This window comes from Thalassophryne amazonica, chromosome 12 (genome assembly GCF_902500255.1).
Source record: "Thalassophryne amazonica chromosome 12, fThaAma1.1, whole genome shotgun sequence".
Classification (NCBI taxonomy): Eukaryota; Metazoa; Chordata; class Actinopteri; order Batrachoidiformes; family Batrachoididae; genus Thalassophryne; species Thalassophryne amazonica.
The window spans coordinates 66,084,634-66,097,865 of record NC_047114.1 but is presented as its reverse complement, the minus strand read 5'-3'; the positions used below and the strand labels follow the sequence as shown (position 1 = coordinate 66,097,865).

Genomic DNA, 13,232 nt, shown 5'->3' with positions numbered 1-13,232 from the left:
CAATAACGAATCAAATAAAGAAATTTCAATAATTCAAGTTCTTTTAGTCATTAAAATATCAGATAACCTAATAACATACACAAGCTGTCACAATGAGCTAATTTCGCAATGCTTACCTTCGTGTCATTTTACATTTCACTCACTATATCTGAGCTCAGTGGGAAGCCGCTTGCAAATTACTGCTGAAGAAGACAGATGCCTCCCATTTGGCCACCTCACAGACTGCACAGTTTGTGGTATGCGGGCCCACTGTGGAACCGAGTGGGTGTTATTTCTCTTCTATGATTTGCAGGGAGTTTGCTTTGCAGTCTCTTGTTTGCCATTTGATGATCTTATTCAGCTGGTTTGAGGTGCATATGTGTGCATAAGTGCGCGTGCTCATGCCGGTGTCTTGACCTGTATTTGTCTCCCCCCCCGCCGTGCCAGAGCGGAGACGGAGAGAGGCCTCAACAGAAAGCACATCATTGAAGGTAACGAGGATTTCCTCGCCTCCTCTTCATCCTTCACATTACTCCATTATTCAGAGTCATGCCGCACGCCTGTAATCTGCCTCTTTTATCTCTTTTGCTCCCCCTCCCCCTTTTATTCCTGTCTGTGCCTCCTCCCTGTCTTTGATTTTTCTTGGCATGTGCTAGATTTCACACTTCCTGTAGTCAACGCTGCAATAAATAGCAAATGATGTTTTGTGTTTGTGTGTAATACTTTTTTTCTCTCTAAGAATCTGATAACATCTCCTCTCTTCCTATTTTAACCCTTTTTTTATGCAGGTGTTTTCCTTATAATGGCACACAGTACCTTTCATGTCACTTTGACCCCATAACAGGGCACAACAACACAGTGCACCTTAACACAGTGACTCAGCGCTTTCCCACATTATTAGCATTCACTGCAACCTCTGAAACTTTCCGCCCCAAACAACAGCAGGTGACTATAATTAGACAGGCTGGAGGAGAAGGGCAAAAGGAGACAATGACAGAGGGGTAAAGCTTAAGCCAATGTGCCTGTCCACATGATAGGTGGCATTGCTGATACAACCGGTATGGCATCACTAAGGGCTAATGAATTGTCTGAGTTAAACATCTACTGACACCATCTTCTTCAGTACTGTCTGTAAGATCCACCACAGGCCAGCCAATGAATCATCTAATTGGTTAAGCAGCACTTATTGGGTATGACGGGGTGTCAAAAGTAAGTACCTTTCTGGCTTGCACTGAAGGCATCCTCTTGCAATATTCTATTCAGGTGTGATATGTGGGAACAAAAACAAATATAGAAAAAATGCTGTTTGTTACAAATCTGAAATTTACAAATCTGAAACTATATTGTACATGGATATGTATGAAATCTGGATTTTACAATGGTACATAAACCATATAGAAAATGATAATAATACAATAACATGCTTTTGGAGGGCGGCATGCATTTTCAGAGGCCCGATGTCTAACCTCGTCTAACTCGGGCGAATATCTGTCATTTTGGGCGACTGGGCGTGAACAGAGGTAGTCAGAAAATGCATGCCGCATGACAACAGCATGTTATTTGCATTATTATCACTTTTTAGTGAGATACACAACATGTAACGCGTACATAAAAAAGTTGGCTCACTTAACTTTTGTCGTGTCGGCTAGCTGGCACGCGCTGCTCTCCAATTTAGCCAGTGTGTCCTCATCAAGTTGGCTGCTTTAGCTGCTGTTCATTGTCGTACTATCCATGAGAAAATCATCAGGAATATCCATATTGGGACCAAAACACACTTCTCACCTCTCATCTTTTCCTCTGCGGACAGTTCTTGGGCTGCGCGTGCGCTATGACGTCATTTGTTTACGCACAGCAGGCAGGTATAGCCAGATAGCGTCGACGTAAATCTGTGATACCGGCCTAGCAACGCCCCGGTAAAGTGATAATAATGTAGTGTATTCATCCGTCCTGGATATTGGACAACATCTGGATGTTGAAACCAAAATCCAACAACTCTTAGCCCATGACTGTTTGCAGTTTGGAAGCTCTGTGGTTGGTATGAACCTGGACTCTCTGGTGACAGTTGCAGAGAAGAGAACACTGGACAAGTTGAGGGACATTATGGATGGTGCCAGTCACCCTCTGCACACCGTCATCAGCAACCAGAGGAGCCTCTTCAGCCACAGACTGCTCCTTCCCAAGTGCAGGACCAACAGACTGAAAAACTCTTTTGTCCCTCAGGCCATCAGACTGAGGACGGGAATGAGAATGAGAGGAACAGTAGTAGCCAGTAAACCAGTATTGATCAGTATGTCTGTTATTGATATTGTGTATTTATATTTATATTTGCAAACAGTTTTTCTTTTTACTTTCATTTTTTTATACTCTGTGTGCTTGTTACCCTGTGTACTGCTATACAATGCTGCTGGAACCGCAATTTCCCTGAGGGAGTCTCCCCAAGGGATCAATAAAGTTCTATCTAATATAATCTGAGCCACTTTCGACATCATTACCAGATCTGTAAAGATTAATACAGTCTTCACAGGCAGCCTGTCAGTGCCAGTGGTCACACTGAAATCATCCATGACCAAAGGTTTGTCACCTCTGGGGCAGTCATCACTCACAGAGTGAGCAAAAAGTCCCCTACAAAGAGATATCGCTGTCCGTGGTCAGATAGGAGGCAGCAGAGTTATTCCCACATATTGCAGAAACAAGAGATCATCTGTTCTGGTGCCAAGGCTTGTGAAGTGTGCTTGGGGATGAAGGGTCAATCCCATCACCAATCCCCAAGAAAGGGGTTAGCTGTAGGATGGAGGACTACCTACAATACCCTGAAGTCATGTCCAGGACATGCATCCAGTTGCATATAAGATCGATGTTTAATGATTGAAAATTGTAAATAATTCACAGGTCATGAAGCACTTCCTCTACAATTTGTGTAAAAATGTGTCTTTCCCTGGTCTGACAGGTTTGTGCATCTCCTAGTCTGCCTCATGGGGTAAAGACGGGTAGAGGCTGGACTGGAGGAAGTTGGGATAGCAGAGCAGTTATGTGTGAGGGGTTCCTGACACAGCTGCATGATCAGATTTCTATTTTTGCTGTCAAAGCTCACCTGAGAGGATCCTGGTTGAATGTAGGTGGCACAGACGTCCTTGGTCTGTATGTGAAAACTGAAACTGAACTTGGAATTCTGGAATACACCAAAGCTTCAGTTTCACTGAAGGACTCAGCCTATTTTTCCAGCTCATCTCAACCAATCTTATGTCTCTTGCTGTTTCTCACTTGACTCCACTGTCACATGGAATTGAAGAGTTTTGGCTTTGAGGAATGGAGTGTCTGTCCAAGCAAACGCTTGACCTGTAGTTTAATTGAAGATAGCTTGAGTTTAATGTGATGCTTATGGTGGGACTGGACAGAGGTGACGGAGACTGTGGAGTCTGGTCATCTCTTTCCACACTTTTGTCACTGCAGCATCAGTGTGGAGAACCTGAGATAGGTGGGTAATAATCAGCTTGGATTGTGCATAATAGAGCCTAACTGATATATCAGTTGGTTGATAATATCCATGGAGATCAGCTGGTCATGAACATATCGGTATTGGTGTTATATTTGTCAATATGTCAACTTTTATTTTACCAATTAAACAATGCAGAAAATACATTTTGGCTTTCGGAAATGTGTCATTACATACTTTGTCTGGGAGAGGGTGTGCTGACTGCATTGTTTACAAGGCTGTCAAGCATGGTGGGACCCCATCACCCCTTTTTGTCAATTCACCCTGTTGACGTTTCAAATCCCGCAAAACCTCGGAGAGGTCGCCGTGCTGCAAGATCTCAGTAACACTGAGAACTGCATTGAGACGCTCTGATCATGCTTCACTTTAACCACCGCACACGGACAACACCATTAACATCGCAACATAAAACTTTTATATTGTGCCTAAAACTCTCATGAATATATTCTCTGGGTTTATAGATGTTATTATTGCATTTATTTTATGTAAACATGCGAGAATCACAGGCTGTCTCTCCGTTATTTTCAGTGTGAGCTGCTGTGAGCTACGCTCGCTTCCTGATCATGTCGTTCTGGGGGAAAGTGAAGTTTGCTCTTTAACATCTTGATTATTGTTCTTTACAACACTGTTTGTCCTCTTTGTTCCAGACTAATATATATAATATGTCTGAAATTCGGTTTCCATTTATTAAATTCCACGCAGATTAAACGTATCAGACATGGATTATTTGTTATACTGTAATTGTTTTAGCAAGTTTTCAGGGTATCATGCAGCAGTCTCTTATTAACGTGATGAAAAGCATAAAAAATACATTTTTGTAGTATAATATTTATTTACAATTGCCATCATGTGTTTGACTGCAGCGGCTCTGCGGCGCGCAAGAGATTATGGGATACGTCAGTAGGGCGATGACATAGTCTGTCCACGAGAGGGCGTGCTGACTGCATTGTTTACAATGCTGTCAAGCATGGCTGGGACCCCATCACTCCTTGGTCACATTAGCTACCAGAGACAGAGGCAAAGTGGCCAGCTGCCATTAATTTTTAATCAAAGATCATTCATAGATGCACTGTAAACTGTGATTTTGTCTGTTTGTTATCTTAACATATTATTCTATGTCATTAAGACACATGATTACTGAGGTTGTTATAATAACATGAAATTATTCGTTAAAAATGTCTCAACTACAAAATAAATGCTAATTTGAAAATCCAGGCCCAACTGAATTAGAAATGTAAGTCAACTCGACTTTGGGGATAAAAACACCTGCGTCATCATGCTTTTCTTGAAATGCATTGTGGGAATGCAGCTGCGGGCAGGTGAACATGTGCTCCTTTCCTCCCTTCCTCCATTTTGGATGCAAGTTGGAGGGCATCGTTGACCCCATGTTTCTTCGGAGGTAAAACTTTCACTCGGTGAAATTAATCGATTTCATTTAAGTGTGTGTGTGTGTGTGTGTGTGTGTGTGTGTGTGTGTGTGTGTGTGTGTGTGTGTGTGTGTGTGTGTGTGTGTGTGTGTGTGTGTGTGTGTGTGTGTGTGTGTGTGCAAATTCAAATCACAACCAAGCAGGTCAATCAATTAATAAATCCAAGTCTCTAAGTTAACTGACACAAAAGGTTTACACAACTTACAGTTTTAATTAAAATGAAACAGATTTGCTAGTTCAGACAACTACCCTAAATAGTTAAATCAACTGACAAATATCCAAGTCAACTTAACTGAAACAAAAGGTTTATAAAACTGACCATTTCAGATTCAAGCAACTACCTGAATGAGTTAAATCAATTATGAAAGACAAATCAAGCCAAACTAACGCAGGTGTTTACCCAACAAGGAATATCTAACCTAGATAACAACTTATGTTCGAAATTTTAAGGCAGCCCTTTCACTCGTATTTTTAAGTTGAAACGACACGTTAGATTTTACAGTGTGGTGGTACAGCAACAAGAGACAAGTGGTCGCTGCGCCACCATCTATGAGACCAAAATAGACGAGAAGTCTATCTTATGCAAATGCTGAATGATGCGACATTGAAGACATTGTGATTTGGCCTGTTGTTGGTTATATTTACAGCTATTTACAAAAAAGTTCATGTTTAAACTGTAAACATCATGCTTATTTTTTATGCATGCATCGGTAGATATTTCAGTATCGTGAATTTTTTTGCTCCCTATTATCAGTAGCAGGATCAGCCCTTTAAAATAATCCATATGAGTCGGGCTCTAGTACGCGGGTGGCAGGGCCTACAGTGGCAGCCATTTGGTCCCGGCCAGCTAATACATCGAGAAAAGTGAAGTGTGTAGGATAACGGGTGAACCAACAACAGTAATGACTACTGATGAACTCTATTGTGGCATTACTAGAACAGGTCAATCTTTTTTTTAATATCTGCCCATGTATTAAAGAAACTGAGTACTCTATCATTTCCTAACTGAATTTCATATTCATTATCTTTTTCCTATCACAAAAATACACATACTATAGCTGGCAAACTCCAGCTAATCCACTAGACAGCGAAAACTAGGATTTATGGGATGGTTTCTTCTGGAGTCACTGGTGTGCATTTGATGGAAGAAGGGCTAAGTGGCGGAGAAGCCATAACTCTCAGACAGGATAGGCGGGAATGATGAAGCCACTGGCACTAATCTGTCACGCTCACTCTCACTTGCTGGAGATACTCAGAGCATCTCTTTCCTGTCATCTCCTCTCTATAATTCTGCTGTCCCCTGTGACAGTCCCTTGTGTTTGCTTTCCAGCTTTTATTTGTTGCTCTGTGTGTGTGTGTGTAACAGGGCTCATCTGTTCACAACATTGTTTGTTGTCACCTTGTATCCTTTTATCGTCGATGTTTATACAGTCTGTCATTCCCTCCCTGACCTTTTTTCAGCCCTTTCATCTTTCCTGATTGGAGTTGTTTGGTTCTTCCACCAAGTGTCAAATGTGAAAACAGTCTTCACTGGATAAATGTCTGCTTGCCTTCTGACTGGGGGATAGTGGCGTGAATGCAGCTTCACATGATTATCCACGAAACCTTTGCATTTTCATTGTGAATTGTACACAATGGCCTTTCGGTGCAATAAGCAAATAAATAAAGTAATTCATACGGTTTTGGAACACACACTTTGTGCCTGTAACATACACGTGACATGCATACAACAAAATATAGACACACATCACTTTCAGATAGATAGCCCACTTCTTCCATCTTCTGAACAGTTTGCGCTTTGCTGGCCAGTGTGGATATAATACCAGGAAGTAAACAAAAATATAAATATTATACATAAATACAGTAGTGTTTTTAAAAAACTGTGCCTAATGCAAAAATAATGGAAAAAATACTAAATACCTAATATTTACAAGTCATCATAAATAAATAAAATGTACTCACTTCTGGTATGTGCTGTATATGTTCATACTTTGTATCTGGGCAGCGCAGGCTTGTTTGAGGACGATCGCTAAAGGGTTAAAATATGACACAATTTTTACACATCTGGGGACAACAACTCTCGTATACCCCCATCAGAAACACGGCACTTTCTGAGTTTTTGGGCAAATTACACTTTAAATAAAGTGAAAATGCAAAGAAAATTGATGATGAGGTGGAAAGTGGACATGTGTTGTGGTTTCTTCGTGACCCGGAGCTCAAACATATCGAGGCGGTTGTGCAGGAGAGAGAACGCAGCTACTCTGGTTATCACTAGGCTAACACTTACTGACATGACCTCTCCCATTTACCTCATTTCCCTTCTCCACTGGGAACCGAGAAAAAACTGTACTTTTCGCGAATACTTCAGTGATTGTAGCCGAAAACAAAACAGTACACCATTTTTCCGTTAGAAGTAACGCTGTTCGTGTAGAGAGACTAATCCGCGGGTGGAGTGTGAGAGTGTCAACACAAATCATTCAGTGGATGGGGTTTCAGCAGAAACCATTTTAAACTGGCAAGTCCAGTAGGTGATGGCAAGTATGCGTTTAAGTTTACCGAGCTGGGCCAAATGGTTTGTGCTGGAACTCCTACAGTCCACCCGGGGATTAGTCTGTGTCGTGTTTGTGCTGGCTGTCATCGAATGTGGTCAAATCCCACGATATCATGCTGGGGTTTAAACGAGACTGCTCTGTCCTATTGTGTGACATCTTCAGAAACAGCCCCCCAGTCAAGTGTTCCTAAAACTGTTCACTTGTATGATGTGTTTGAAGATTTAACACTAAAATTCTTTTAGCAAAACTACACAGTATTTTGTTGAGTTGCAAACAGGATGCATAATCCCACAACAAGGCTTCCAGTTGGATGAAACAGACTGCATAAGACAAGCAAAATGTATGTGCAAACTGCACCTAAAAACGTGCTGGACCAAGACTTGAGTTACGGGTGGTCGACTGTCACTTTGCCACGCGTGTGAGCATGAAACATGTTTTGCCAAAGGCTTGATGTTAAATACTACACCCTCCACAATCCAATGTGCTTTTCTCCCAATTGTACCTGATAGTAAATATTCAAGATTCTTTATTGTCATTGCACAGTTGCACAGTGTCCATTAGCACAATGAAAGTGGGGCATAGTCTTCCTCCTCGGTGCAAAAGGAAAGACGAAAATCAGATAAGTAATAAATAACTAAACAAGGCATGCATTTATCAACAAAAGAAAGACACTATATACAATAATGTGAGAAAGATTATTGCACATCTTCATTGTATAAAACGTATTGTATATAAAAAGTATAATAAAGTGAATAATGAAACACAACATTCCACACTATCTTCTTTTGTTGAACTGAGCACCACCCAGACAAACAGTATAAATTTTTAAAAATCAATTTGAGCTTATTTACAAAAAAGGAGACTGTGAATTGGAGGATATGGCATGCACAGGGTGATTATCACTTCTTCAGATCCAGGTCTGCATTTCCATGTCCAAGGCATGAGCAGGACTTCAAACTATAATTTCATTTAAAAAGAAATAAGTTTGGTTCATTCTGAGTCTAATTGTTATTTTAACATTTCTGATTGTGGGTTCCACCTTAAAATTATTGTTCCCAAAGCGGTAAGAACCAAATGAAATACCGGAAAATGACATTCCATTTAAGGATGTGTGACATAACCATGCAAATTAATATGAGTAGAAGGTGCTTTCAAAGCACCATTCAAATGATAAGGACCTATTACATTTCTGGTTTTGCTGTCACCAGCAACACATCGATTGTTTTCATTCCTTGAAGTGAAGTCAAAAGCCTTGGGCGTAAGGCTCTAATTTTTTGTTGGCATTACTCTTTGAGTCATACTGCATTATTATCCTTGGCCTGGTGGCATTTGCACAAATATATGTATGCAGGATGAGACTCCTCTGACTTGTCAATTTTTATTTCTGTTTGGATATTTGTTGAGGTTTTTCCATGTGTTTGGCACGTCTATAAAAAAAATCAATAATAAAAACCAGACTCCATAAACATCTCTCATCTCAGGTTTAAAGGGCTCGCTCCAGAGGATGCAGCTGGAGTATGTGGACGTGGTTTTTGCCAATCGGCCGGACAGCAACACTCCCATGGAGGGTGAGTGATCACTTTGCAGACCCCGGAGGGCTGGCTGGGGGTTCAGGCTGTAAGAAGAGAAGGTGAGAAAATACCGGTAGGTCAGCTTCTCTCAGCAGACACAGCGACCTTTGCTTTTGACTTGAAGCATCCGCGTGCAATTGAATCACGCTGATACGTGCTTATTACAAGTTATGCAAGGCTCTTGCTTCACCTCGCTCTTCCACTATTTCTGTCCACCAGCCTCACGCGTTTTCGCTTTAGTTCTCTACGGGATTGTTACTTTCCACAGGGTCTCTGAGGCTGCACCCAGCTCCCAGCCCTCCCTGCTCTTCTGAAGCAAGATTATCTGCCCCCAGGAGGAAGCTGGTATTTCTGGGCATCTCAGTAGACAGAATTCTTACTGTGTGCTCAGTTCCTTCAACACTTTATTACTGTCCATCCAGGACATCTACTTCATGCCACCATTTCTGCCTTAATGTAATTATCCCCTATGATGTGACCACTTCTGATTTTTGGACATGCTTCTAGTACACAAAATCTACAGGACCCTTAAATCTTTTTCCATGCTTTCCCAAGTGATTTTTCTCCCCCTCTGTGAGCCAACAGGCGGCAAGTGGACAGACAATCTGTCATCATACTTGTCATACCCACAGCACTGCTGTCACTGGTACTGCTGGTGAGTGGCAGACAGAGCCTGTGGCCATCCCCGTCAAAATGTAAAGTGAGCTGTTTCTCCACATAGAGCCATTTAACTTTTGACACTTACAAGGAGAAGTCTGACCCGACAAATCAATGGACTGAGCACGCAGAGATGTCAGATTTTAAAAAACAAAACCTGATAAATAAATTATAAGATTGATGGGCTGAGTGTATTGTGCCTGCAGCAGCCCTGCAGCGCTGTTCTTCATTTGTTATTATGGTGAAACAATAAATCAGAGTAGGTCAGTCACTTTTAAAAAAAAACATGATGCTTGGAATGGAGTTGCAGCACAATAAATGTAAAAACATAACACTGAATATGATTATGGTAGTGTGTAGGACTTGCACACAAAAAAAACACAAATATACACATATACATGCACACACACAGCTACAGTGTGTAGGATTTAGGGGTGTTTATCAGAAATGGAATATAGCATTTACAACCCCTGGCAAAAATTATGGAATCACCGGCCTCGGAGGATGTTCATTCAGTTGTTTAATTTTGTAGAAAAAAAGCAGATCACAGACATGACACAAAACTAAAGTCATTGCAAATGGCAACTTTCTGGCTTTAAGAAACACTATAAGAAATCAAGAATAAAAGATTGTGGCAGTCAGTAATGGTTACTTTTTAGACCAAGCAGAGGAAAAAAATATGGAATCACTCAATTCTGAGGAATAAATTATGGAATTACCCTGTAAATTTTCATCCCAAAAAACTAACACCTGCATCAAATCAGATCTGCTCGTTGACATTGACCCTATGCCATGACATTGACCCTATGTGTCTTTTTGCAAGGAATGTTTTCACAGTTTTTGCTCTATGGCAAGATGCATTATCATCATGAAAAATGATTCCATCATCATCATTCTATCATCCTTTCCACTGTCCAAAATAAACGTAAACTTGTGCATTTATTGATGATGTAATGACAGCCATCTCCCCAGTGCCTTTACCTGACATGCAGTCCCATATCATCAATGACTGTGGAAATTTACATGTTCTCTTCAGGCAGTCATCTTTATAAATCTCATTGGAACGGCACCAAAAAAAAGTTCCAGCATCATCAGCTTGCCCAATGCAGATTCGAGATTCATATAATGAATATAACTTTCATATGACTTTTTTAGCCCAGTGTAACCTTGTTTTTTTCTGTTTAGGTGTTAATGATGGCTTTCGTTTAGCTTTTCTGTATGTAAATCCCATTTCCTTTAGGCGGTTTCTTACAGTTCGGTCACAGACGTTGACTCCAGTTTCCTCCCATTCATTCCTCATTTGTTTTGTTGTGCATTTTTAGATTTTTGAGACATATTACTTTAAGTTTTCTGTCTTGACGCTTTGATGTCTTCCTTGGTCTATCAGTATGTTTGCCTTTAACAACCTTCCCACGTTGTTTGTATTTGGTCCAGAGTTTAGACACAGCTGACTGTGAACAACCAACATCTTTTGCAACATTGCGTGATGATTTACCCTCTTTTAAGAGTTTGATAATCCTCTCCTTTGTTTCAATTGACATCTCTCATGTTGGAGCCATGATTCATGTCAATCCACTTGGTGCAACAGCTCTCCAAGGTGTGATCACTCCTTTTTAGATGCAGACTAATGAGCAGATCTGATATGATGCAGGTGTTAGTTTTTGAGATGAAAATTTACAGGGTGATTCCATAATTTATTCCTCAGAATTGAGTGAGTCCATATTTTTTTCCTCTGCTTGGTCTAAAAACGTAACCGTTACTGACTGCCACAATTATTTTTTCTTGATTTCTTATAGTGTTTCTTAAAGCCAGAAAGTTGCCATTTGAAATGACTTTAGTTTTGTGTCATGTCTGTGATCTGCTTTTTTTCTACAAAATTAAACAACTGAATGAACATCCTCCGAGGCTGGTGATTCCATAATTTTTGCCAGGGGTTGTATAACCATAATTGCATGCAACAATTTTTAACTGAGGTTGAGCGGACCCCCTCATGGAGACCGCCATGTTGCACCTCCGTGTTGTTACAGTAGTTCAAGGCCCCATCCTCGCAGAAAGGGGTGTAGGCATATCCAAATATGTTCTGTATCATATTGGTTTTTTGTGCGGACAGAACCAGCATTTTCGGTTGCCTAAAACAGTACTGTTTGAAAATGGGTTCCAGAGTGGGTCAAACTGAAAACGCTGAATTTGAATCTCCATGTGCACAAGCAATACGGAACATTTCTGAAATTATTATATAATAGCACCACCTGTGGCAGCAGCCTCAACTTTATCTAAATTCTGGGTCTTTTAGTGAAGCTTAGGGCAAGTGGCCAGCGATTACCTTAGTATTTCTTTTGTTCTTCTTATTGCTTAATGCTGACAAATTAAAGATAAAGATAAACTTTATTGATCTCACAGAGGAGAAATTCGCATGTTACGTCAGCTCTTAAAAAGCACGCAAGATGGGTGCAAGTAGAGGAAAATATGCATCAAACAGCGTGTGCAAGGATAAGCAATAATAATACTTGTAACAGGACGAGACATAAGAAATGAGGTAAATAGAATATATGAGGGCTGTCAATAAAGTATAGGTCCTTTTTATTTTTTTCAAAAACTATATGGATTTCATTCATATGTTTTTACCTCAGACATGCTTGAACCCTCATGCGCATGCATGAGTTTTTCCACGCCTGTCGGTGACGTCATTCGCCTGTGAGCACTCCTTGTGGGAGGAGTCGTCCAGCCCCTCATCGGAATTCCTTTGTCTGAGAAGTTGCTGAGAGACTGGCGCTTTGTTTGATCAAAATTTTTTCTAAACCTGTGAGGCACATCGAAGTGGACACGGTTCGAAAAATTAAGCTGGTTTTCTGTGAAAAGTTTAACGGCTGATGAGAGATTTTGAGGTGATACTGTCGCTTTAAGGACTTCCCACGGAGCAGGATGTCGCGCAACACTCCCAGGCGCCGTCGTCAGCCTGTTTCAAGCTGAAAACCTCCACATTTTAGGCTCTATTGATCCAGGACGTCGTGAGAGAACAGAGACGTTTCAGAAGAAGTCGGTTTCAGCATTTTATCCGGATATTCCACTGTTAAAGGAGATTTTGTTAATGAAAGACGTGCGGACGGGTCCGCGCGTCGGGACGCAGCCAGCGCAGTGCGGCGGCACAGGAAAAACACCTCCGTGTTGATAACCATTTGTAAAATCCAGGCGGCTTTTGATGGCTTTCAGTGGAGTGAGTATCTGAGAAACTGTTTAACAGCTGGGCATGTTCCAACTTGTCCTTAAGGCTTCCAACAGAGGTGTTTTTCCTGTGGCGGAGCATCGCGGCGGCTGCGAGCCGATGCTGCAATCCGTCCGCACATCTTTCATTAAAAAAAAAATCTCCTTTAACAGTGGACTTCTTCTGAAACTTCTCTGTTCTCTCACGACATCCTGGATCAATAGAGCCTGAAATGTGGAGGTTTTCAGCTTGAAACAGGCTGACGACGGCGCCTGGGAGCGCTGCACGACGTCTCGCACCGTGGGAAGTCCTTAAAGCGACAGAATCACATCAAAATCTCTCATCAGCCGT

The 13,232-nt window shown here is 41.2% G+C and overlaps 1 protein-coding gene across 2 annotated transcripts in view; it reads left to right on the top strand.

Moving 5' to 3' along the window:
* The window catches only part of kcnab1b (potassium voltage-gated channel, shaker-related subfamily, beta member 1 b), a 154,366-nt gene that overhangs the window by 92,641 nt on the left and 48,493 nt on the right, over positions 1 to 13,232 (top strand). For both annotated transcript variants that reach the window (XM_034183008.1, XM_034183007.1), the window contains exons 7-8: positions 427 to 470; positions 8,933 to 9,019. In XM_034183008.1, coding sequence (XP_034038899.1) covers positions 427 to 470; positions 8,933 to 9,019 — 131 coding nt within the window. The remainder of the gene's footprint in view (positions 1 to 426; positions 471 to 8,932; positions 9,020 to 13,232) is intronic.